Source organism: Phascolarctos cinereus, unplaced genomic scaffold (assembly GCF_003287225.1).
Source record: "Phascolarctos cinereus isolate Bilbo 61053 unplaced genomic scaffold, phaCin_HiC Scaffold_5;HRSCAF=322, whole genome shotgun sequence".
NCBI lineage: Eukaryota > Metazoa > Chordata > Mammalia > Diprotodontia > Phascolarctidae > Phascolarctos > Phascolarctos cinereus.
The window spans coordinates 101,864,605-101,892,361 of record NW_027555958.1 but is presented as its reverse complement, the minus strand read 5'-3'; the positions used below and the strand labels follow the sequence as shown (position 1 = coordinate 101,892,361).

The 27,757-nt window shown below is 37.5% G+C and overlaps 2 protein-coding genes across 8 annotated transcripts in view; one reads left to right on the top strand and one right to left on the bottom strand.

The window, feature by feature from the left end:
* RMND1 (required for meiotic nuclear division 1 homolog) overlaps nucleotides 1-4,305 on the bottom strand; it is a 52,409-nt gene extending 48,104 nt beyond the window's left edge. Inside the window, exon 1 of one of the 5 annotated variants that reach the window (XM_020986608.2) lies at nucleotides 3,850-4,305. The gene's annotated coding sequence lies outside the window, so the exon portion shown is untranslated. The remainder of the gene's footprint in view (nucleotides 1-3,849) is intronic. The other 4 variants (XM_078155072.1, XM_020986605.2, XM_020986606.2 and 1 more) reach the window with 4 other exon arrangements.
* The window catches only part of LOC110208550 (damage-control phosphatase ARMT1-like), a 78,488-nt gene extending 57,393 nt beyond the window's left edge, over nucleotides 1-21,095 (top strand). For 2 of the 3 annotated variants that reach the window (XM_020986610.2, XM_020986612.2), the window contains 4 exons: nucleotides 9,727-9,832; nucleotides 12,200-12,444; nucleotides 16,187-16,349; nucleotides 19,406-21,095. In XM_020986610.2, coding sequence (XP_020842269.1) covers nucleotides 9,746-9,832; nucleotides 12,200-12,444; nucleotides 16,187-16,349; nucleotides 19,406-20,185 — 1,275 coding nt within the window. In that variant the 5' untranslated portion in view covers nucleotides 9,727-9,745 and the 3' untranslated portion in view covers nucleotides 20,186-21,095. Of the gene's footprint in view, nucleotides 1-4,423; nucleotides 4,592-9,726; nucleotides 9,833-12,199; nucleotides 12,445-16,186; nucleotides 16,350-19,405 lie in introns of those variants that run through there. The other variant, XM_020986609.2, reaches the window with a different exon arrangement.
* The last annotated feature ends 6,662 nt before the right edge of the window (nucleotides 21,096-27,757 follow it).

Sequence of the window (27,757 nt, the reverse complement as noted above, 5' to 3'; positions counted from 1 at the left end):
CACACAGCCAATAAGTCTCTGGGGCTAGATTTCAATTCAGGTTTTCCTGTATCTATGTCCAGAGCTCTATCCAATGCAACACCTAGCTGTCATATGGAAGAAGGATGTATTCTTAAAGGGCTGTGATTGGCTGCCTCAGGAAAAGACTTAACTGGCACTACAAGGTGATATCCTGAATAAGTATTAACTGTAGTCTTGTCCTGCTGTGGGGGAGGAGAATCAGCAAAATCAGTTTGTCAATTATAGGTATATAAAAACCACAGGAATCAGGCCAGACTGATCCTTTAGAATTATACACTGTGGAACAGGGAGCATACTTCTACCATACACTAATCTGATGCCTCCTACAACTCCTCTCTCTGGTGATTGGTTGGAAGTTAGTTGGGTTTTAAAATGTTATGGTGTACTTTGTTTGCAATGTACTAAGAAGTATTGTGAAAGATGTCTGATGTTATGCAAGATCATGCATATCGCGCACATATCAACCATGAAATCCTCTGGTTTGTTTCCATAATATAAAAACTTTGAAAGTTACCTGAAAAAATCCTACATTATGGTTTGTTTGACAAGCAGCGAGACTATAAATCTGCCTCTAGGACTTAACATTTCCACACACAGTCCTCAAAGTACATAGCCATCTCAAGAAAATTCACAACCATGCTAGTGAAGCCTACCACATTATCTGAGCAGTAACTAACTTGCTCAGATACTCTGCTCAAGCAACTGGCCAATTTTCGATAATTCCTCTTTTGACCTGCCTTTTTAGACTCATGACTCACTCTCCTGCCCATTTTCAGAACTTGCAGCCACTCTGTCTCTCATGCAGGCATACACAAAAATTTGAGAGCAAGAAAGGCCCTTAGAAGGGCAGCTAGTGGTGCAGTGGATAGAGTCAGGAGGACCTGAGTTCAAATTTGACCTCAGACACTTGACACTTACTAGCTGTCTGATCCTAGGCAAGTCAGCTAACCCCACTGCCTAGCCAAAAAAAAGGCCCTTGGGGATAATCTATGTCTTACCAAGAGTTACAAAATATTCTTGGTTTTATCACAAGCCAGAATGTTTTCAGCAAATAGGAAATTTTAAATACACAAACAGAAAATGGTAAAATAAGAACTTCTGAGGCTCTGTCCTTCATCCTCTTCCAGTCTTTATACTTTTTCCCTTTAGTGATTTCAATAACATCAAAGGGTTCAAATGTTTCTATGTAGATGATTCCCAATTTTATCAATTACACACAGACACGATATTCCAAAACTTAGTGCAGTTTTAAGCAACTAAAGCTTAAAATTACACTAAGACTTTTTTGGGACAGCTTATATGTACACTTGAATAAATGTATACATACACACTTATCCAGCCCCAAGTGGTTTTACTCCCTCATATAACCTTTTCTCTCCGGAACTAAGAAAGGCCTCCTTTAACTTCAGATTCTGTGATTCTACTCTCTCAATTTTGAATTCCAGTCTTGAGTCTCTCCAACTGCCTGATGGACATTTCACAGGACATCCCACTGACATCTCCACCTACACAGTATAGTAGAAAGCGTGCTAAAGTTTAGAGACCTGAGTGTGAATCTTGGCTCTCCTTTTTAATTCCCAAGTGACCTCTGGTAAGTCACTTAAACTCTCTTGGATTGAATTTCTCTGCTGTACAACTACAGGATGTAGTAAATGGCTTCTGAGGTCCCTTTCGACTCTAAATCTATAATCATACGTCTAAAGCTAAACTCATTATCTTCCTTCCTTAACCCACTTCTCTTCCAAATTTGGTTATTTCCGTGATGGCAACATTACCCTTCCAATCACTCAAGTCTGAAACCTGAATTTATCCTTGACTCTTTTAACATCCAATTAGTTAGCAAGCCTTGTTGATTTCATCTCTACAAAACCTTTACCACATTCCCTGTGCTCACATCTACTTGAGGTCCTTCCTCATCACTTATCAAATGGATTATGGCAACATGCTCCTAGTCTCTTCCCTCTCCAACCTATTCTCTTCACAGATGACAAATTAATATGCTTAAAACACAGGTCTTACCCTGTCAATAGGTAGAAAACCTCCGTGACCCTTTCTCCCTCCAGGATTAAGAAAAATCCAAACTTTTCATGCTGACAATTAAAAGTCTTCTATGGTCTAGCTCTTACTTACCTTTCCAGGTATATTTTATATTACTCAATTTCATTCAGTGTATACTTCAGCTAGAAAGCAGAACTGTTTCCTAGACTCAACTGTCCATCTATCCTTTCTGTACATTTGCCCAGGCTGTCCTCCTATGCTGAGAGTGATTCCCCTCCTCACCTCTACCTCTTAAAATCTTGGCTTCTTTCAATTTCAGCTCTTGTGCCACCTTCAATACTACTTTTCTGATTTCAGCCTCCCCTCATTCCCTTTCACCCCTCCCCCCACCCAACCATCTGGGATTTACTTATCTGTGCATGTTATGACCTATCTATCATTAGAAACAGAAGTTCCTTGAGGGCACAGAATGTTTGATTTTTTAAATTCCTACAGGAACTTTCACATAAACTTAATGTTTGTAGAGCTGAAAAATTAGTGCACTTGCTAAGAGCGAGGTTCTAGAACAATGTTTGTTAAAATAAATTTAATTTAATGTTCTATTTTTGGATGCCTGGTTTGTTTTCATGATTTTTCTTTCTTTTTTTCTTTTTTAATTAGAGCTACAAGCCTCAAAAGCTGAAAGAGCACCAGGCAGGTCATTTTACCCAGGATATTATAACCTTTATTCTTTAAGGTGATATCACTTGCACCCAGACTTTCTTGTATTATAACTATTTCTTCACAGTGAAAAGAGAGATGGATTTGGCATCATAAAAAGTGTACAAAACTTGGAGTGAGGACTTCTGAGTTCAAATCCTTCTTTTGCTATATGCTTAACCTGTATGATATTGGGCTACTCCCTGGACAACTTTGGGTCTCAAGTTTCCTTATCTGTAAACTAGGGGGTTAAGGCTGAGTAACCTCCAAGGCAGGGGGGTTCTTAACTGGCGTTGGGGCCATGGACAGCTTTCAAGTGATTTGTGAATCTTGGTAGGAAAAAACACATCTTTATTTTATTTACTAACTTTTCAATGGAGTTGAGCATTTCCTTCAATTATGAATTTTTAAAAAATATTCTGAGAAGGGGTCTGAAGGCTTCACTAGGCTGCCAAAGGGTTCCCTTACATAACAGCTAAATTTATATAGTGTTAGTAAGTTTTGCAAAATATTTTCCAAACGTTACCTCATTTTATCCTTGCAACCTTGGGAGGTAGGGGTGCTATTATCTCCATTTTAGAGATGAGGGAACTGAGACATACGGTGGTTAATTGATTTTGCTCAGGGTCACACAGCTAGTGAGTGTCTGAGACTGCCTTTGAGCTCTGGATCTAAGGTTGCTCCCACTTCAACATCTGGCTGAATTTAAAATAAAAGAGATCTCCCTACTCTAAGGAGAGAGGCAGTGCATGGGATACAGGGCCTGGAGTCTGGAACTCATCTTTCTGACTTAAAACCTGGCCTCAGACACTTAATAACTTTGTAACTCTGGGCATGTCACTTCACCTCTGCCTCAGTTTCCTCATCTGTAAGATGAACTGGAGAAGGAAAGGGCAAATCACCCCAGTATCTCTGCCAAGAAAACCCAAATGGGATCGCGAAGAGCCGACACGATTGAAACAACTAAACAACACTCTAAGGTCCTACGACACAAGCTTGAATCCCAGCTCTTCCATTTACTGGATGACCCTGGCCAAGTCACTTAATTTCTCAGAACCTCAGGTCCACCTGAAGGATGGTTTGTTTGGACTAGATGACCTTCCAGTTCTTCCCCAAGACCCTATCTCTTACCTCCCCAAGGAGATCTGCCAGATCTGGGAAGAGATCTATTTTATCTTTTTATCCCCGGGGACTTCGGGCTCAGCAGAAGCATTCGACCATCTGTACAGTGAAGCAGGTTAGCGGAGGGAGAAGCAACGTGACCCAGGAGGCGGGGAGAGAGAGAGAGAGGCCGCCACCCCGACTGGAGGTCGGGGGAAAGACTCCTTCCGCCCAGAAGAAGGGAGGGGCAGGCCGGGGCTCGGCTGTCACTGACCTCGACTAAAGCGAGAGAAGACGGCTACAAACTTCCGTTTGCTGCAAGGCCAACGTAAACCCGGAACCTGCTATCTCTGAAGCCGAGACCCGACCCATCCCGCCGGCACAGAGGGCTAAGTCCGCCGACCCTCATACCCGCGCAAGCGATACGTGCGTGCTGCTCACGTGACGGCTTTTCCGCTTACCGCTCATTCCCCCCGCCCCCTAGCGGTCTCCGGTTGGGACCCGGGGCCTGCGCCTTGCAGGTGTCTGACTGCCCTGTAAAGTGAGGTTGAATAAAGTTTGTTTATTCAAAACAAAGCGTGCTGCATATTTGTGGGCGGGGAGGGGGCGGGGCTAGACGTCGCGGCCGCGGTGTCGTATAACTCGTCGCAGAGCTCGCCTCCTCCTCTTCTCTTCGGCTTACTCGCCTAGCTTGCCTTGGCAGAGCGTCGAGTGGAAGGAGCCGAGTCGCGATGGATGTGCTCCCCCCTCAGATGTCGGCCAAAGATGAAGGGTTCGTTTATCTCTCCTCTCTCTTTTTCAGTCCCCTTGCTCCCCTACCCATAAAGCGGGTCGGGCCCTTGACCCCGAGCAGAGCCGCGCCAGTAACGGAACGAAGGGGAAAGGATGCGTGTCCCCTCTGGTTCCCAAGCAAAGACGGAGCTGGCCTGAGCGGCTGTGTGACATTAGGCAAGTGCCAGCCTCTCTGGACCTCAGTTTGAAGCGCCCCTTTTGAAAAATTTTCTTTTTCTCCCCTTCTTCCCGCTAGGGTTCTTAGGTTACAGCGCACCCGTTACTTTACGAGACCACTTTTCTGAAGTTATTTCCCTTAGTAGAAATTTCTAAGGTAGATGGAGGTGCGATGTAGGGGAAAGAAAATTGGAGGGAAATTTAAGAGACCTAGGTTCTAATTCTGCCTCTATCGTCCACGTAACTGTGTGACTTTGGGTAAGTCTCAACCTCATCAACATGGATTATTATTATTGCAGTAGCCTGCCTCGAGTTTCTTCCTACTCCAGTCCATTCTCCATACAGCCACCAAAGTGATTTTCTTAAATCACAGATCAGACCTTGTCTTCTCCCACCTCAACGAACTCTACTGGCTCACTATGCCCGTGGGATCAAATATAAGACCCTCTGTAGGCATTCCAAATCCTTCATCATCTAGTACTCCCAGCCTCCCCAGTTTTCACTGTGACTACAGAACACCTGTGCCCCAGACATTCCCATCTCTCTGGACTGGACATCTTTTCAAGCCGTCCTCCATGCTGAAATGCACTCCCTCCTCATCTCTGCTCACTGTTTTAACAAGTAAAATTACATCTTCTACAGGAAACCTTTCTCAATTCCTTAATTCTAGTGCCTTCCTTCTTTTGATTCTTGACTATTTACTTACATATCTCTTATTCATACGTGTTGTTTGCTTGCTTGTTATCACTCCTTAGATTGTGAGCTTGAGTGCAAGGATGTTCTTTTGCCTCCTTTTGTATCACAGTGCCTAGCACATAATTGGTGCTTAATATTTATTGAGTGACTTGAAAACCTCTCCTCATCTCAGTTTGAAAATGCAATTAAGTTAAGTCATTTCTGAAGTTCCTTGTTGCTATACAGTTGTATGCTCCTGTAAAAAATAATAATGGTGAACATTTATATAGTGTCTTAAACTTTTGCAAAGCATTAAAATATATTACTTGATCCTATTTTCTCTGAAAAGTTGGATCAATCATATGCATATTCATTGTATTCATAACTTCTATCTTTTAAAATAACTTAAAATGTTTTCAAATGATTATTAATAACCAGTATCTTGGAGATTCAGAGCTTTCCCCAGACCTCTTCTTCCAGAGTCCTGACTTACCTAAGTTCAGTTTTTTTCAGAAAGGCATTACTGATAATGAGATTGCATTGACTCCTGACCATGGTCAGCCCCAAACCAAGCTTGCAAGTAATTTAAAATAGGGAAGCCCATTGTGTTCTACTCATGCTTGGCTGGAGACAGATTCTTTTGTCGAGATGGGCCAAGGTTGGGAGTGCTCTGGTATAGCTGGGAGTGGCATTTTACTCTCTCCAGGGGTGAAATGATGATAGAGTGACAAATGCCCCTGTTGGAAGGGTATATAAACTGTTCACCTTAAATTAAAAGTGAGCTTAGTTCCAAACTGCCATCCCTTTTGAGAGAAATAAACACAGATACAACCTAACTCTGAGGAGAAAAAATTATTTTCAGAACTGTGAAAGAGTGAAGATAATGTAATGGGTATTTATTTAAGCACAATGACCAGAATTATCTCAAATTCATTTTCAAAATGGCATTTGCATACTACTCTAGTTTCCCTAATTTATATCCAACATCCTTATGAAATATTGTAGTCGTAGGCCTAGAGGGTGTATCTCAGGGCATCTTGTCAGGGAGGCCATTATCATTATTTGTTCCAACCAACGACTTATTTTACAGATGGCAAAAGAGGGGCACAGGAAGGTTTGGTGACATGACCAAGGTCTTACAGGTAGTTCATGTCTCATTGTCCCTCTCCAGTTTTATAGATGAAGAAACTGAAGTTAAAAGAGCTTAAAGACAGTGATTTGCTCAAGGTTAAGTGGCTGGGTCTTCCAAGTCTACATCCAGTGTAGTACAGGATGAAAAAGTAATAATAAGATGAAGCAGTCCTAAACCATTTAAGTGAGTCTCTGAAAAAAAAACCATGGGAAAGGGAGAACATAAAGACTGTAAGTCAAGTGCCAGAGTTTTTAGAGAAAGGGAAGAAAGGTCTGCAAAACAACTTTCCAGCCTTATAACCCCTTTATATACAGTCTGGTTCAGCCAAACTGGCCTTTTTGCTATTCCTGTCAGGTGATGCTCCATCTCCCATGCCTTTGCATGTGCTATCCCTCGTGTGTGGAATACAGTTTTGCTCCCCTTCTACTTAGGAAAGCTAGGTTTTTTTTTCAAGAATCAGCTCAAGCACCATCTTCTTCATAAAGCCTTGTATTTGCCCTCTCTTACTTTGTATTTAATTTATTGTGAACATTTTTTTCTATATATCCCCAGTATTTATCCTCAGTATTATATTAATTGATTGAAGTAACATATTCATATGAATTAACATATGCTCTGATACTTGGAGTTGTTGTTTTGTTTTGGTTTGGTTTTTGGAGACAGTAGAGATTAAGTGGCTGCCTGGGGTCACACAACTAGTAAATGTCCAAGTGGAATTTAAACTTGGGTCCTCCTGACTCCAGGGCCTGTGTTCTTCCCAATGCGCCACCTAGCTGCCAGGGAGATTTTAATGCAGAGGGAAGAAAATTGAATTTGGGGAGAAAGATATGGGAAAGGATGGTCTGGGAAGAAGAAACAAAAGATGTCAAAGATCTGTACATGTGTCAGTATTGCGACTTTTTTTTTTTTAAAGAAAAGTGTTAGGTCCAACAATTTGCAAGAGAAATCTGGAATTATGCTTTGGTCTGTTTCCCAGGGTACTCAAGGAAAAGGAAAAGAACTATTTGTTGTATTTATAGCAATTCTTTTTATGGTGGCAAAAACCAGAAATTGAGGGGATGCCTATTAACTGGGGAATAGCTAAACAAGTTGTGGTATGTGATTGTGATGGAATACTACTGTGCTGTAAGAAATGATGAACAGGTAGATTTTAGAAAAACATGGAAAGACTTGTGTGAAATAATGAAGAGTGAAATAAACAGAACCAAGAGAATGTTATATCTAGTAACAACAACATTGTTTGAAGAATAACTCTGAATGACTAGGGCTATTCTAAGTATTATAAATATTCAAATTAACTACAAAGCACTTATGAAGGAAAATGCTGTCCACCTCCAGCCAAAAAAGTGATAAACAGAAATATGCATAGTATGGTTTTACATATCTGTATGTGTATATATATATATTTGTGTCAAATTGTGTCCTCTAGTTCAGGATGGGGAGGGAGGGAGACAGCTTGGAACTTAAAATGTCAGGGAAAAGTAAGTTCAATTTTTAAAAAAAAGAAGTGGTAGGTGGGGGAAATAGTGTTTATCAAATAATGCCATAAAGAATGGAGTAGATTATATACTTTCACAGAAAAGGAATGATTGATTTGGGCTTTATTCCTGGGTAAGCTCTCTGTATAGTCATGTCTTTTGACTCATCAGACCCAAATTCAGAATTAGTAAAGAACAAGATGAAAGAAATAATGAGGAAAAGATATATACAGTTGAAGCAGTCCTGAACCATTTAAATGAGTCTTTGAAAAAAAATAGAAAAGGGAAAAGATGAAAAACTATAAGTCAGATGCCAGAGTTTCAAAGAAAGAGACGTGTCTCTCCAGGGTGGGTATGGTGCAGTTTGGGGTGCTGGGAACCCCGAAATGTAAGGGTGAGGAGGTCTGACAGAAAAGAATTCAAGCACTCAAGCCTTCTTTCAGTCAAAGTAGGAAGGTTTATTGTTTTAGAGGCAGGGAGATTTCTAGTGAATTTGGAACTTAATGGAGGTAAGATTGGTACTTATACACAAAAAAAGGACAGTGAAAAGATCTGGATGGGATTTAGGAGTGGTAAATAGCCTGGGGTAAACCAGGTGCCTTCTTGAAAGGAATATTAAGTAGTCTGTGGTGGGCCTAGAGCCTCTGAAAAGATTGTCAAGTACACAGGTGCCTTGGGCTAGACAGAGATATGTGCTGCTGAAAAATATGGGAAAATTCAGGGACTGGGTTGCTTTCAAAGCCATCAGCTTTTCCTTTTGGGGGTGCAGGTCCAATCAAGCCATCAGGGATTATAGTATAGCCAGAATAAGTTTCTACCGAAAAGAGCTTCATAGAATCTTGAATTGTTGAATGACTTGAGTGAGGTTTGCAGAGTAAAAGTTTGCAATTTGTAGTGGAGAGTAAGACATGTGCCAGTTCTACCTGAGAGTATGGAAAGGTAGAAAAGATGGAGCAGCCAGCATTTGGGGAATACCAGAGATCCAGAGCCCTTGGGAAAGCCACGTTTCGGTTAATGCAAGGAATGTGAAAGGAAGAGATGGAGCATAAAGGGGAGTTTAATAGTGGAAGGGGTAATTACACCAAAGGGCATAAAAGAAGGAGCAAGTAGGGGAAAATGGGGTTGTGTAGTGTTTTGGGGTAGGTAATTAGGGCTAGGTGAATAGGAATAAAAGTACTGGGGGCCACTATATAGAAGAAAGAATTTGCTTTTAGATCAGTGTCTCTGGATGATTACATTTGGGAGTATACATGTTACCCATAAAGACATGGAAGTACCAAGCAGACAGGTCATTGGAAATTTACGCCTCTTATATACTTGCACAATTAGTTAAAATAGTAGTAAGAAAATGATTACTTCTACTAGATTCTAAACTCTTAAAGCAGGAACTTTTTTACATTTAAATTTTTGTATCCTTGGTACATTTTATATAATAAAAATTTGATAAATATTTGCTGAAATAAATTGACTAGCATACCATTTAGCCTCTTACATTTTACTGCTATATCTCAAAATAGTGTACATTGACGTACTAATAATGACATAGCAAGTATGTGAAAAGTAATTGTGAAGTGGAGATATATTTTGTAAGTGAAGGGATACCAGATCTATTACTGGTAATATTTTATTGTCATTAAATAACATACTAGTGTGTATTACCTCTCTCTTTTTTAGATCTTTTGCATATTTTACAATGAAAAACCGAGCACCACAGATCCTAATAAAGGTTATCAATACATTGCAGCAACATAAAAATGAGTTCTTTGAGAAGCTTGGAGAGGTAAGGGTTGTATGTTTAATAATTATCTTTTTGATTAGCCACTTAGCAGAAACCTGGTAAATGTTGCTAAATAAGTTTTTTGACTTCAGTTTTCTATTTTAATAACAGATATAATGATACTGATCTGTTTTTATTAAAGTCTTATAAATGGTGGTTAGTTTCTAAGATTATGCCATAAAAGCCTATTTATCCCATAATGTAGCTGTATTATAACTCTTAGTATTGGCCTGAGTTCTGACTGGTGGGAACATCCTTCTGCCTCCTTTTTAATATCCTTTCATTTCCCAGTATCTCTCTTCTCAGGCTCCAACTGCTCTCCTAATTCACTAAATATGCTAAGGATCATTGAGTTAGAACTGGAAGGGACCTTAGAGACCTCTAGTTCAATACCCTCATTTTTTAGATGAGAAAAATCTCTGAGAGGTTAAGGACTTTTCCAGGATCGTGATGCTTAGGGGTTCATCTTCCTACCCCTTCTAATGTACTCATTGAAAATCCCAAGTTGGAACTCTGAACACACTTTTTTCCCCATAGAAACTATTTTATGTGGTTTTATTATGTTTTATGTGGTAGTTATTATATAGTGCTGTTGGTAAAGTAAATGTATAGTGAGTGTTTCTCCAGGTTATGTCCTGGGCTTTCTTCTCTTTCTAACTTTTATGCTAAGCTGTTTTCTTTATGAGATTTTCCTCTAAAATTATCATTTCTTTTCTAGTTCTTTCTTTTAGCACTCTCATTTCATTCATTATATCATTTTTAAACCCTTGCTTTACTTCTAATAATACTAATTGAACTTATAGTGCTTGTAGGTATTTTGGAGTTACTTCCTTCTGGGTTTGGGTCCTAAGTATTCCTGATGCCATAATATCTCTTTATTGCGGCAGTCTTTTTAATTTTCATTTTTCATCCTTACTTCCCAGATTGGGACTTTGGGTTAGGGCCAGGTTCTAGGTTCAGCTGACAGAGCTGACAGGACTGTCATGGCCTAGTTTGTCCCTGCCTTGGATCTTCTGAGAACCTACTACTTTTCTGGGAAATGAATGCTATGTTTTTCAGGAATTATAAAGGGTGACATGTATGGGAACTGCCAACTTTCATTGTCCTTTATGCAATCTGATTTAAAACATGTCAGATGCCCTCTCCGCTTCTGTATTTCTCATCAGGAACAAATTACTAAGAATTTTTTTTTTAACCTCATGGATAAACCATCTTTTTTCATGACAAAGTATGCTTCTTCTTGATGATAGACAATTTTGGGGCACAGGCCAATTTCTCTCTCTTTTTTTTTAAAGCATATTGCATTTTGGCCTCTAATTCCTTGTCCTTGTTGAACCTTTCACAATTCGAATTGTTTTTTGCTATAATGTAAATTGCCTTCTCCTGGATGCTTATGAGTTCTCTCTTTGACATGGTAGCTCTAGATTTCATCATCTCTATTTCTGAGTTAGTTAAATTAGGTTTCTATTCTTCATCTCTTCATTTTTTGTTCATCTCTACCCCTCAGAGAATTTACTACTTCTTTGAGATTTCCCCCCTATCCTTTCAATATTATCAATTGTTATTTTCATAGACTTCCATTCTTCCTTTAGTAACAACAGTCTTAAGAGCTACCAGATATTTCCTTATATCTCCTAGAGAGACAATGTAGCATAATGGACAGTGTTGGCCTTGGAGACAGGGTACAAATTCTGCCCTAGGCAAGTCACTTAAATGACTGAGTAGTATTTTCCTCATCTGTAGAAGGTGGATAATACCTGTGGTTCCCTATTTCATCAAGTTATTTTGAAGCCAAAAATGAGATAATTTATGTAAAATGCTTTGTAGACTTTGAAGTCCTATGTAAAATCCTATATAAATGTAACTATTAGTGTGATTCTAAATCTGTAGAAGTTTCTAGCATATTTCATCCTCTCTTCTAGGGGTATAGTTGCTAATATTGTAGTCTTTATTTTCTTACAGGTATTTCCTTTTGCTTTCTTTTATCCCATAGTATCTCTTCATTGGATTTGTTTTTCTTTTCTGCTTATTTTTTACGGTCTTTCCATTAATCTTCTAGTGATTTATTTCCCTTATTTGTCACATATATTTGAGGGAGAGGGCACCAAGTTTCATTCCAAACACACAATTCACTATCTTGGTTACAACCATCTGGTATTTATGTATATTTATATGAAAACTTCATGAATAGGAACTGATTTGGAACTTCAGAATTCTAGATTGGAACACAGTTCATTCTAAACAGCTTTTGGCGACTGTAAAAATCCAGGACCCTCAAAAAGCAATTTTGTTTTTTGAGTTTCAGATGCTTAAAAACATAATTTATGATGAATACAATTTGTGAAAGGCATTTTTTATTCTCTTTTCCAGGTAGGCACTGAAGCAGAAAAGAAACTTCTCTCTCTTCTTTCTAAGTTACTAAATGAACTACAAACTGATGAGCCATTACTACCTTTGACTGATAACTGGGTTGATACTGATATATGGAACCAATACCTGAAATATCACCATAGTCTTTTAAATGAAACCAATAAAAAAATAAGCTGGTTTCAGTCTCCTTGGTTGTATGTAGAGTGTTACATGTATCGCAGAATTCATGAAGCATTAATGCTAAGGTAAGTTAATATCTTGTCAAAAACTGCTTGGACCTATAAAAGCTAGGTGGTTAGATTGTATTAGTGGGAATATAAGTGAGTTTCAGGAAGTTTTCAGATGCCTATTTCTGTAAAATTATGTTATAAATATGTTACAACTGTGCTATGTTTCACTGAAATGTGTGTACTTTGAGATTGTGCCTGGCATTCCATTTTAAAATCCTTTTAAATACTGATTACTTTGCTTATTTTGTATTAAAGGTTTATTTTCTGACAAAGTCCAAATTCATAGCTTTTGGCCAAATGTCAGTGTAAGACTTAAGAGTATAGATACAATCTGACTTTTTAAAATAATTAAATATAAAAGCAAAACAGTAAATTTCTAACAGTAAAAAATAGGTAACATTTCAGCATTCGTTTCATGAAAGAAAACATCAGACCAGTACATCACTGTGTCATTTTCATTGTACTGCCTGAAGTCCAGCCACTCTAAAAAAAACCAAAACTAAACTAAAAGTCATGACATCTTTCACATTTGTTAATTTTTCCCATTTCCCAGCACCCTGGTTTCAAACCTTCTTCCTGCTTCCATTCTCTTTCTTATCCATCTTTATTCCTTTCCAGAATATCTGGAAGTATCAGAGTATCTGAAAACAGTATCTGAAAAATATCTCATGGAGATTCTGGCTAATCACCCTTTGGTCACATGTCTTCAGTGACTGCTATTGCCTTCTGAATAAAATTCTTTTGCTTACTTACATTCCTTCCCACTACCTTGTAACATTTGTTCCTTTTGAGCCTTGGCAGAAAGGACTGTCTTTCATGTACTCTGTGCTATATATGTAGGCAAACTGGACACCTTGCTGAGCTCTTCTCTGCCTTTGCATCTCTCCCACTGCCAAGCATAGTACTCTGCATATAGTACGCTCAATATAAATAAACAAATACAATATTTATATAACACTTCATGGTTTACAAAGTGATTTACATGTTTTCTCATTTGCTCCTCATAACAACTCTGTGGGTATGTCAATTTTACAGATGAGGAAACTGAGGCAGAGAGCATTTAATGACTTGTCCAGGATAACACAGCTAGTAAGTGTTCTGTTCTTCCTGGTTCCAAGCCCAACACTTTCCATTATACCATCTTGTTGATGTTGAGAAGAGTCTGGTCTCATATCTTAACTTTTTTTTCACACAGCTAATCCTAATTCCTGCCTTTGATGTTTGCATTTCTTTTTTTTTTCTGTTGTTAAAGTGCTTTATGCATGGACTTCAAAGAATTTAGATGTTCAATGGAGTCTACCCTTTCTCCTTCATTATTAAATTTTGTTGGCTATAATTAATTTGTTTCTTAGCTTGCAACATTACTTATCAAACTATTTTCTAAATGATAGTATAGATTCACATGTTTATAACTGACATGACAATCTGCAATGCTGAGTGAACATATAAAAAAAATTTAAAGCAATCTTGTGTTATTGATTCAGAGCTCTTTGAAGGAATGAACTAAAGAGGTGGGGAGTTCAGGTGTCTTAGAGTAGACTTGTTTATATTTTGACCCTAGACTATTGGGGAGGTGGGGGTGGAAACTACTATCCTTTAGCATTTCTGCAGGTCCTAATAGACCAACATTAATTTTGTAATAGTTATTTATCTGTAAGTCAGAGGTAAGAATTGAAAATTTCTTAGTCATTTATTGTAAGAAGTACTTTTCAGATACTGAAAAGTGACAACAGAATGTTATTTTGAATTATATAAACAAATACAGTATAAGTTAAACATGCAAATGGATGTTTTTCTTCAAAGTCACATTGAGAATTAATATACTTATTCTAGTCATACTGTCATCACCAAAAATATTGTGAAATTCCTCTTTTGAAATTGCCTTCAGAACAGTTTATGAGCCATACAGGAAAAGTCTCACTATCTTATGGTCATGCCTCAATTTTGAAATAAGATGGTATTACTTAATTTGATCCATCCTGCCTTATTTACCAGACTTGGCTCCAAAGAACTTTACCTGTTTTCCAAAAATTAAATCTACTATCAGAAGATGATGATTTGCCACCATTGAAAATATTCAAAAGACTGTGTCATGGGCTCTGAAGAAAGTACCAAAAGAGGAGGTCATACTCATTTAGATATGAGAGGGGAAGACCCTCAGGGTTTTTGTCCAAAACAGAAATGGTTGCTATTTACATTGAATCTGAGCCAGTCATGGCCAACGGTGACCAAGAAGGGTTTCCCCTTGGACCTATTGTTGGCCAGTGTAAGAGAACCTGAGTGGTATGGGGTTAAGAATGGTCTTTAAGAAAGGAAAAAGAACAGGTTGCAGATATTAAAATTTACTTTCCCTTTGGGCAGAGCACCTGCTGGTAAGGGTGTGATACCCTATGTGGACTGAGGGAAGGGAAAGAAGGGAAAGAGGAAGACATGTTGCCCAGCTGGCCATTTCCAGTTTGGTCTCCAGTGGGCATTTCCTTTTCTACTCTTGGAGGTTGTTGTTTGTCCTTTCATTCTTGAAGAGGACCATGACCTCAGGGAGGTGATGCCATGACATGCAAGTGAATTGGATTTAAGTGAGGGGGGTTTGTGCAAAGTCACCAGCCTCAACTTTCTCCTCTGAAGCCATCTGGGTCCAGTGGCCAGATTTTTTTTTTTTTTGACCAAGTAAAAAGGCCATTCTCTGCCTCATTTCTCATTAAGCCTTAATCACTGAATGGTCATTGCCTCGCTCAACCTGAGTCCTGTTAAAGACCCTAGCTTGAAAAGGCCAAGGTCTCTACATCCTGGGCCATTTCCAGTTTTCCTGATCTATATGTGACCACTGGACCCAGATGGCTCCAAAAGAGAAGGTGACTTTTTAAAATCCAATTCACTTGCATGTCTTGGCATCACCTCCCTGATGTCATAGTCCTCTTCAAGAATGAAGGACAAACACTAACAGCAACTCAAATCAGTCACATTATTTCCTTGTCACAACTTATACACCATAAACTTTCAATTTTTCATCTGAATCTAAGGGGGGACCCATAATAGGCATAATTAAGGAATAGAAGATAACCCCCAAATCTTTTGTACTTGACTTTGAAATGTCATCATTTTTTTCTTCAGATTTAGCTTTCTATTTATTTTCTTTGATTAACATTAATCTTATTTCTCCATAATCTGTTATGAGATGGCCTAGGAAATAATTGATGTCAAGCATGGGGATGAGGAGATAGGAGTAATCAATTTGGAATTTTAAATTTTCCAAAGGTAACCTGCACATAGGTAATCAAAACTTGACTGTATAATGAAATTAAGGCAGCTAGGTGGCCAAGTAGATAGTGTTAGATTTGGACTCAGGAAGACCCCAGTTTGAATTTCTCCTGGAAGACTTAGTTTTCTGACAATGGGCAAGTCAGTTAATGCTTTCCTGTCTTAGTTTTCTCATCTGTGAAATTGGAATTATAGTAGCACCCACTCACAAGTTTTTATCTGAAGAACTTGGCAAACAAGGAGAAAACACCAAATTATTCAATATTGTATATTGGGAAAGGGCTATGATTTGTCAGAGTAAGTTTTTAGGATTATCCATAGAAGATTTCAGTTTTCAAGAAGTTTTATGTTTCTCAGCCTTTATTAAGTTTAAGATTTGACTACTGAATTACTAGGATAGGACACTATTAACAACTTTAAAATATAGCATTGTGATTATTTTACACGTTTTGATTCTGATCATTTTTACACTTTCTGTTTCTTTTGTCCCCATTTTTAGTTCACCAATCAGTGACTTGGATGTGTTTAAAGAACCAAAAGAACAGAATTTCTTGGAATCACAGGAAGCTATTAGGATTTTATGTAGTTACCTACAAGGGTTAAATAAGATTGAAAACCTAGATGAAAATCAGCTGAAGGATGAGTTTTTTAAACTCTTGCAAGTAAATGTTATTCTGTTCTCTCTTTTTCCGTGTGTGTGTGGTGTGTGTGTGTGTGTGTGTGTGTGTGTGTGTGCATTCACATATAATTATATATAATACAAATATTTATTTCTAGTTATAAAAAGATAATTTTTTACATATTCATAAATATATTTAAATTTACCAAGGCCAATCATACATATTTAGAATAGATTCCTTAAAAGAAAAACAAAGGAGGTTCCTGACTTTAACCTCACAACTTAAGAGATTCATATCTTTGTTTCTCAAGTTTGTTTAGCTTTCTGATAATATTCAATCTGAAAGAACAGTACTTCAGGAATTGAATCTTATACATATGGTAAGTTCCAACACTAATTTTAACTCTTGCTTAGGCCATGGAATGACTATAAATTCAGATCAATACAGCAAGATCTTTCCTACTTACAACTCATTACAGTAATTTAGATGCTTTAGTATAAATCACTAGCCTTAGATCTCTGTTGCTTCCATTGAGCTTCTGACTTTGTTTCTCTGAAAGCACCCATTTAAAGTTTTCCAAGGACGCAACAAAGCTAGGAACGAAACTCAGAAATTTATAATAAGTTTGAACATAATTGTTATTAATATCAACTTATTATCACAATAAATTAGCTTGCAAATGAAAATTTAGTAGGCCTTCCAAACACAAAAGTAAATTAGTTCGAAACCTCTAAAATGATAGATATCTCTCTTACTAGACCTTAAAGCAAAATAAATCTTTAACTTTGGAATTTATCTAGACAAAGAAAATACCACCGCCAGTTATACCAGACCACTCCCAGCCTTTGCCCATCTAAACAAAACAATCAGTCTCTAGCCAAGCTTGAGTTAGAATACAATGGTTTTACTTATTTTAGATTAAATTACTTGCTAGCTTGGGTAGGAGCTAACCAGGATAAGGAGAGTCAGTACAATCTCATTATTAGTTGTCTCCTGAAGAAAAACTGAACTTAAAGTTAGGACTCTGGAAGAAGGGGGCTGGGAGAAACTCTGAATCTCCAAGATGTTGGTTAGTAATAATCATTTTTCACAATACACACATACACATATTCTTATTCCCTTATTTCAAGACGTTTATAATCTAGTTGCAGGGCTGTTTTTAAAAATGAGTAAAATTTAAAAAGGGATTTAAATAAAATATCAAGATGAAGTATTTTGAGGATACTGTCTAATACTGATAATTGAATACTGTAGGTAGTAAATGACTTAAAACTATCAATCTTGGCAGAACACTTTTTACATTAACCTGGAGTTCATTTTCCATTTTCACCTCAGATTAATATGCTTGTAACTACATCTGAATATATCTGTGATCTTATTAGTGTGAGTCCTCTTTGCATCAGTGCAGATTATAACCTACTCATATCTTCCCATAAACCCTCTGTAGAGGAGACATCTACCCCTTCTCTGATCCTTGCTGTATTTTATACTAGTATATTTATGCTAGTACAGTACCTGGGCTTGTTTAAGCCCTCACTTTGGTTATATAATCAGTCCATCTATATGTTTGTAAATTAGTTATGCCAACACAATGTTTCACTTATGCTACCTAGGCTTTGGAAAGAGAAAGTTAGATTCTACAGATTGCAGGCCTTTCTTTTGACCCATGGCCTATATTTTATATAATCCCAGTCAGCTGTTTTGTTTTGCATACTACTAAATTCTAAAGATGTGGGTGAGTCTGTCTGTGAAAGCAAGATAATCCATCAATAACAGAGCATTCTGCTGCCAGTGTGAAGCTTGCAATCATGAATACTGGAATAATATCTTAATGGAATCCTCTGGTTTCAAAAACTGATTCCAGACTTTCGTTACCTAGACTAAATTTCCACTCCTTGTTCAAATGGATAAGATATATAAGATTAATTAAAAGAGGTAATGGAATGGTTATGGTTGGCTGGAATACTCCAGAGTTTGTATAATATTTTATATAACTTCCCCCCCCCGCCTTAAACTGTACTTTTAAATTAAGGATGGAATTTTAAAACAAGAAAACTCACCCTTGGTTTCATCCCTAATGTTCATCTCCACAACTGTCCTCCCTGCCTAAACCACAAAGGGATATGGGATATATGGGGAGAGTGCTCCCCACTTTTTGCTACCAGTTTTACTTAGTGCCCCCAAACTACCACACTGGTCAGTCAAAGCCAAGGGGCAAAGGAGAGGGGAGGTTACATGAAACTTTTATTTTTTAATGTCCAACATTACCCTGAAAGACTAGTATGATAGTTTACATTGACTATGGAGAAGTAGAGAACCCAAGTTCAAATCCAGCCTCAGATACTTAGTAGTTGTGTGACCCTGGACAATTCACTTAACCACAATTGCCTCCAACCAAACAAATACATGGGATATTGAAAATTAACTTTTTTTTTTTAAAGGCAATTGGGGTTAAGTGACTTGCTGCCCAGGGTCACACAGCTAGTAAGTATCCAAGTGCTTGGTCTAAGGCCGGATTTGAACTCGGGTCCTCCTGACTCCAGGGCTGGTGCATTTTCCACTTCGCCACCTAGCTGCCCATGGGTTTTTCCTTACAAACAAACATAACTACTGCATTCTAATTGAAATGGTCTGCAATGACAAAGTATTAATACCACTATGTGTTACTTTATTTTTGTTGGAGGTAGGTTTAGGAGCGAAAAGAAATATTTTTAAAATAATATTTTAAACAATTAGTTATTTGAGCCTTTTAAAAACTATTTTAGTCAGTTTTCAGTATCTTAACAACTGCTCAGAACAAATAAATGGGGGAAATTTTGCTTTTCCACAATATAGCAGTGGATTGACTGGCTGGATTTTTCTTTTGAGTCTGCTTTTCTAATTTCAAAACAATTGGTTTTAAAGTGAAAAATGCCATCAGTCAAACTGAAATATTGTCGATAGCATAGCAGAATGATTCTTCATGTGAAGATTAGTTAATGTCACCTTTGAATTATATGGGAGAACCATCATGTCTTTTGCCACTAAAACGTAGCCTTTGAAGTATTTGAATTGTTTCTACGTAATGAACAACAATTATTTTGTACTTTTTTTTTCAGATTTCGTTATGGGGAAATAAGTGTGATCTGTCACTTTCAGGTGGTCAGAGCAGCTCTCAGACATCTAGTCCACTGACTGTTTTGGAAGACCTGAAACCTTTCATTTTAGTGAATAATATGGACTATCTTTGGTTACTGCTTATAAACAGAAAGAAAATGAGGCAGGAGACATTTTCTGTTACTAGAGTGGATTTTGTCCTGGATAATGCAGGATTTGAACTTGTTACAGATTTGGTAATGGCAGACTTCCTGTTAGCATCTAAGCTGGCTACTGAGATCCACTTCCATGGAAAAAGTATTCCCTGGTATGTTTCAGATACTAATAAAAATGACATAAATTGGGTGATTGAACAATTAAAAGCTGCTAATACCAAGTGTATGTCTGAGTGTGGGATTAACTGGGAGGACTATTTTAAAAAGCATTCATGGGTTTACCACGATCATATGTTTTGGACTCTGCCTTATGAATATTGTGCTATGTCTCAGGTTGCTCCTGACTTGTATGCTGAACTACAGAAGTCAAATTTAATTCTTTTCAAAGGTGATTTGAACTATAGGAAATTAGTAGGAGACAGAAAATGGGGGTTTACGGTTCCATTTCATCAGGCTTTGAATGGCTTCCATCCTGCACCTCTCTGTAGCATTAGAACAGTAAAAGCTGAAGTTCAAGTTGGTCTGGCACCTGGGCAAGGGGAACAGGTTGCAGTTACTGATCCTCAGTGGATGAACACTGGAAAATATGGTATATTTCAGTTTGATGGGCACTTTGATTTGGCTTAGGGGATTTTTAAACCTTCAAAGAAAACTATAACATAGCATATTTCCTTCCCTCAAAAGTAATTTTAAAATTTTACTACATTGAGGGATTAGGTTTACCTTTTGAAAGCTTACCCTTTCAGTTGTTTTTATATACTGATGTTGCTGATTAAGGTTCTTTAGGTTTAGCTGCTTTGGGAGTATAAAGACATTTCATTTCTTATTATTTATTGAAGTTTTATATCTCAATATTTCAAGTGGTTCAAAGAATCTAAAATAAATGTAAAGATTGCATTTTGCTTTTATAGCTAAATATACTTAGATTTCCATATATAGAAAGTATAGTAAGCTACATGTTATTTAATATTTTGGGAAATATTGACATTGTTTTTATGTTGCATCTTATGGTGGCAGAAATTTTAATTTATCTACCCTTAGGATGAATTTCTTAAAACTGTGATGCTTGAACCACAGGGAAGTGGAAAATTAACTTGAGGCAGTTCCTTTTGTACTTGAATTTCTTAATGATAGTAGCCTGTATTCGTATGCATTTTTTGTTCTTTAATGCATGCATTTAATTTTTTTAAATAAAGTTTGTTGAATTACAAAAAACAAATTAGACTGGAAAGATATATTATTGAAGAATGTGACATCTTTTTCATGTTTATGAATTATATCCATGGAACTAAAAGATATTTTGATCAAATTTTCTTTGTAAATGGACAAATTGCTTTTCTGGAATTTATGTTCTACCTGCTAATTGGTTATAATAGACTTTGCTCCTGATTGAAATAGCATTTATTCTCATGCTTTGAATTTAGAAGGATATCTAAGTTGTTTTAGAAAATATAACTTTACCACCTTGATTTGAAAAAATACAACTGAATTTGTTTTCTGGGGCTTTGCTAATAAAATAAATTACATTAAAATTCCATTTGGTTTTGTTTTCCATACCAGAGAGTTAAAAATAGACAATTAAAAGACTTGAGTCAATACAGGGAACTACTAATGCATCAGAAACACAAAAGCAGACCTTATACAATACAATTTCCAGGAGATTGGTTTAACTTCCTTTCTTCCTACATAGCTGGAAAAAAAAATTCTGCATCAACACTATATATGTAAAATAATAGCTAATTTCTTTCTTTGTATATTTTCATTTGTGTATTTTCAAAGATAAGTTATTGTACAGTATATTACATTATGTTAAGAGAATAAACACAACAGCAGCTATTAATAGTTTGGTTAAATGAAGTACAATACTTAGAATGAACTTGAAAACTATGAAGTTATTTTTTACTTTATAAATTTTTCAAGTTTTCTGAGTTTGCCAATTTCTAAGCAATATAAATTGCTATAATAAAATTTGCATTTGACAAAATAGTGTTTTCCTGTTCCTAAGTTATGTAGTATGTGGCATGACCTTGGTTCTTTTTAAAAAAAATTAATCTCACCCCCCCTTTTTTTTTAAGGCAATTGGGGTTAAGTGACTTCAGGGTCACACAGCTAGTAAGTGTCAAGTGTTTGGTCTGAGGCTAGATTTGAACTCAGGTCCCCTGAGTCCAAGGCCAGTACTCTATTCACTGCGCCACCTAGCTGCCCCTAAAAAAAAATAATCTTATTGACTCAGTTCTCTATATATTTTAGAAATGAATCCTTTATCAGAGACACTGGTTGTAAAAATTCTTTCCTAGTTTTCTGCTTTCCTCCTAATTTTGGATGCATTGGCTTTGTGCAAAAACTTTTCAATTTAATGTAATCAAAATTATCCATTTTGTATGAGTCAAATTTATAAGAATACAAGTCATTCCCCATTGATAAATAGTCAAAGGATATGAACAGGCAGTTCTCAGATGAAGAAATTAAAGCCATCTATAGTCATATGAAAAAATGCTCTAAATCACTATTGATTAGAGAAATGTGAATCAAGACAACCTATCAGATTGGCTAACATGACAAAACGGGACATTGATAAATGTTGGAGAAGATGTGGGAAAATTGGAACACTAAGGCACTGTTGGAGTGGTGAAATGATCCAACCATTTTGGAGAACAATTTGGAACTATGCCCAAAGGGCTATAAAAATGTGCATACTCTTTGACCCAGCAATAGCACTTCTATGGCTGTACCCCAAAGAGATCATAAAAATGGGGAAAGTACCCACATGTACAAAAATATAGCAGCTCTTTTTGTGGTGGCAAAGAATTGGAAATTGAGGGGATGCTCATTAATTGGGGAAGAGCTGAAAGAGTTGTGGCATATGAATGTAATGGAATACTATTGTGCTATAAGAAATGATGAGCAGGCAGACTTCAAAAAAACCTGAAAAGACTTGTATGGTCTGATGCCGAGTGAAATGAGCAGAACCAGGAGAACATTGTACATTGTAATAGCCACATTGTTACAATGACTGACTTTGATAGACTTGACTCTATACGGCAATGCAAGAATCTAAGACAACTCCAAAAAACTCACAAAGGAAATTGCTATCCACATCCAGAGAAAGAACTATGGAATCTAAATGCAAATGGAAGCATACTATTTGCTCTCCTTTTCCTTTGTTGTTTTGTTTTATTGCTTCATTCTCATGGTTCCTCCCATTAGTTCTAATTGTTCTTTACATCATAACTAATGGGAAAATATGCTTAAGATAAATGTGTAAGTAGAGCCATATTCTATTTGACGTCTCTTGGGCAGGGGGGGAAAGAAGAGGAAGGGCAAGAAAATTTAAAACTCACAATCTTATGGAAGTGAAAGTTGAAAACTAAAAATAAATTATCAAAACAAAAAAAAATCTTATTGATGCTCTTTTCCTTTTTTTTATAACACTGTCTTTTCCTGTTATTATACCCTGCTTCAACTGACACCCTCTTTTGTCAGTATAGTCCAGCAAAACAAATTAATACATTGCATTTATCTGGACATGTATACCCCATTTTGCACCTTTTATTATCAGGCAGGAGGTATACTACATCATCAGTCTTCTGAAGTCACGATTTGACCCTTGTTTTTTAAAAATATTTTTAAAACTTGACAAACATTAACAAATATGAATTTTTACATATAAAAAAACAGGAAAAAAGTATATGCATTTGTGACTATATTAATACAGTTTTGGTTTCTATCAATGCTGCCTTGCTTGTTTGTTTCCCTTTCTGAATTTTTTCTGTATATGTTTCATTGACAACCTTTTATATCATTATTGCCAACTCTCCCCATGTTCTCTTTGTAACATTCTCCCCCACCCCACAAAAGTCTCATAATAAATAAGTTTCATGAAGCAAAACAAATACATATCTTGGCCAGGTCTGAAAATAAATGTTTTATTCCATACCTTTACTCTAGTGAAATACAAAATTTTTGAGCATATATTCTTGATATGTGCTGGTACGATAATTGTACATTTAAAAACTGCAGAAATTAAAAGAATGAGATAAAGATGAGAAAATATTTGATCTTACATAGGTAGTGATAAGTTTATTGAGTAGGGAATGTACTTTAGGAAATTCATTGGCAATTGTGTGGAGAGTAGATTACAGTGGGGAAGATTAGGAGCCTTGCTGTAGTCCAGGTGAGAAATTAGGAGGGACTAACCTGCAGTTAGTGGCTATGTGAGTGGAGAGTGACAGACATGAGAGAGAAGGCACCTGACAGGATATGTGAATATAAGGTGAGGGAAAGTGTGAAGTCAAAGATGACGGCTTATGAGAACCTGAGTGCTAGAAGGATGGTGGTGACTTTAACAGCAATGGAGACATTTGAAAAATGAGAAGGGTCAGGGGAAGATGATGGAATGTTATCTGTAACCATCTCTATTGATGCCTGGTCATCATTTATGACTCACTTTTTACCATGAAAATAAAAAGAACAGAGCCCTTACTAGTCACTGTCTCCAAGAGCAGAACTCTTCCCAAGGGGATATCTGATGGAGCCAGGAGGTGATATAGGGTGTGGTGATTAGTTAGATCCCTCAGGATAGTTATAGTCTGACATCCATCCATAATAAGGAAGGTAGGGGCAACTAGGTAGCTCAGTGGATAGAGCAATGGCCTTGGAGTCAGGAGGACCTGAGTTCGAAGCCAGCCTCAGACACATAACACTCACTAGCAGTGTGACTCTGGGCAAGTCACTTAACTCCAACTGCCTCACCAAAACAAAACAACTTAACCACAACAACATAATAAAGATTTTAAGTTTATACAGCAGAGAAAAAAACATAGTAGGGGAATGGTGAGGGATAAGAACAGTGTGATTTTGTTAAAGACAAGAGACATAATTGGTTATTATAGAGGAGGAAGAGAAGGTGGTGATGGGAACTGTCTTCTCAGAATCCAACTACTGGGATTGGGGTGGGGTGGGGAGCAGCCCTAACTTCGGATACCACTGCTTTAGTTCATCACCTCTCTGCCAAGAAATGGTAAACATACTTTATTAGTCCTCTGAAGTTGCAATCAATAATTATATTCCAGGTGGCAGCTAGGTGGCACAGTGGACAGAACTCTTGGAGCCAGGAGGACCTGAGTTCAAATTCAGCCTCAGACACATGACACTTACTAGCTGTGTGACCCTGGGCAAGTCACTTAACCCCAATTGCCTCACCAAAAAACAAAAAAAAAATTATATATATATTCTCCACAGAGTTCTTGACTTTTAAAGTTATGTTCCTTTATAGTATCGTAGACATTGTCTAAACTGTTCTAGTTCTGCTCACTTCACTTTGCATCAGTTCACACTGATCTCGGGTTTTTTTTTAAACCATCTCTATGTGTTAGATGATTAGTTGGACCCCTATTTTATTCCAATCAGCATTAATCAGTTTGATATGATTCCATAGAGGTTGTGATTATAAGTTCTGTATATTAGGCCCCAGAGCTGTGAACTACAGACTGTAAGTTTACCTCTTTAATCGTAGCAAGCATAGGACCTCCACCCTAGTTTTTCTTTGTTACGGTGACCAACCCCAATGTAGCAGAAGTGACTCAATGACATGGAAAGTCCCCCAGCTATTTCTGTTGCCCCACTGTCCCTTATCATCCCTCTATGGCCCAACATGTGAAGATGGCCATGAGCACTTGACCAACAAGTGGCCCTGTGTGCCAACCTGTGACCTGCCTGTCTGCTGGCCCATTGGCCCATGTAGAGGTTTTGATATCTGTTTATCAGCCTGGCCAATAGGTCTGCTTGTCAGCTTGGTAGGACCTCCTGAAAGATCAAGATTCTACTCATTGGTTCATTTGTCAGCCAATCAGATTCTGTGTTTTGTATAGACCCTTCTGGAGAATCAAGGTGAAGATCTATCAACCAATGAGGCTCTGTATTTTACTGTGCCTCTTCTGTATCATTTGGGTATCAAGCACTATAAAACTAAGGCCCTGGAGGAAGGGGACATCTTAGATTGTGAGGAAAATCTCAGGTCCACTCCATTGGGTCCATGGACCCTTTAATAAAGTGCTATAAGCTCAGAGCTGTGCCTCAGTTTCTTTTATTGTAGGTTGAATAATTCTGGACCCCAAACCTATCATCATTTTTATGGTATTATAATATTCCATTTTATTATACTCTAATTTGTAAAGCCATTCCCCAATCAATGAACAAATCCTCTTTGTTTCCTTTTCTTTGTTGCAACAAAAGTATTGCGTTTTGTATGGATGGATACTTTCTGTCTTTGATCTCTTTGAGTTATATGACTAGCAATGGGATTGATAGGTAATACATATATTTAGCAACTTTGGAGGTACATTTCCAAATTGCCTTTTGGAATAGTTGAAGTAATTCACAGTTCCACCAATAGTACATTAGTATGTCTATCTTCCTCATATCCTCTCCAACAATTGTCATTTATGGTTTTTATCATCTTCTCCAATTTGATAGGTTTGAGGTGGACATTGCCTCAAACTGAGAATATTCCCCCTTCACCTCTCATTTCACACCACTCAGACATCTTCCTCCTTTATCTTGCACTCCTGTCTTAGATGAGGAGGTGGCCTTTCTTCTTGACAAGGCAATCTCTTCTACAAGCACCCTTGATCCGCCTCCTGACTTCTCCAATAGATTTCCCTCTCTATCAGCCACACTCTCTAATCATCAATCTCTATTTAACAACTCTGCAAGGCTACCTATGTCTTCCCTTTTCTTAAATACCTTCTTATTTCTCCTGCCCTTTGTAGTTAAACTTGAAAATGCTACCTACACTCCATGCCTCTACTTCCTCTCCTCTCTCTTGTAAACCCTCTGCAATCTGACATCTTGTCTCATCATTCAGCTGAAACTGCTCCTCTCCAAAGTTGCCAATCCCTATCTTGTTCTATCTCACTTGATGATCTCATCAGCTCTTGTTCAATTATCATTTCTATGAAGATGATTCCTAGATCTGTATATACAGGTATATCCAGAGCTCCAGGTCCACATCACCTTGCGGACTTCTCAAACCAGATGTCCCATAGGGATCTCAAACTTAAGATAGCCAAATCAGAGCCCCAGCAGAAGTGGCACTAGTGAATCCCCACACCCTGAAAGAATCTAAGTCTCTTGGGTGGCGTAACCTGTCAGCAGTAATGGCAATGACAACAGCCCCTTCATAGTCGCCCTGTTAGTCTATAATGGCAACATGTAAAAGATCCTTCTGAATGCCCAACATTAATCTGGATGGAGCAGTATCAAGAGTTCGTAATGCAACAGCCCTCCTCATTCAGACACCCCAAGATAGTAACAGAACTTCTGCAATAGATCCTCAAAGCACTGGAGAAAAGAATAGCTTGGTTTGAAGATTATATGGAAAGAAAAAAGGGAAAGCATCTTGAAGAAAAACTGGCCAGATCTGGCACTGGTCAAGAAGGCCTCCCCTTCCCCAAAGGAATTTCTTTTTAAACACTCAAAAAGTGTTCAGTTAACCTCAGAGAAATATGAATCATGAAAAAAGAGGGCATCTTCTCTGCCATATTTTTTAAAGTTCCCCCCACACACATTCTTGCTGCTGTCTTACTTCCTCAACATTGGTTAGGAATTTAAATTAGAAGATGTCTCACCACCTCCACCAGCAACTTCTAGGGAAGTAGAACTGAGAATCTCACCAAATAGCAGACTGTGTAGAAGAGTTATTGGAGGAAGGTCTTGGATCTCACAGTTGCTCATATGACTTTATTTGTCATGTAAATGCTGTGTTCCCAGTTCAGTAAAATAAAAGTATAGACAATTATATTTATATCCTGGGGATCAGCTTAGGGAGCATGTCAGACTGGTTCACATATTCTCTCTAGCTATTAGCTAGTGAGTTCTCTAATGATGCACTTAGCACAGTGCCTGGCACTTAGTATGCCTAATAAATGTTTATTGATTGATTGGTTGATTATTGATTGATGACCAATACACATTACCTTTCCTACCCTCAATCATGAGGCTTCCTGGACTTTCATGAAATTGAAAAAAAAATTCCAGATTCCCTAAATAGTGGTTTTTACTTTGAATAAGTGAATCATGTCTATATTAGAAGCATGACATTTAGAGACTTGTCCAAAAATCATTGTGAACTTGTGGTCACTAATGTTACAGAAAATCTCCACTATTGTGCTTTGGTTGAAATGGCCACTTGGTGAAGAC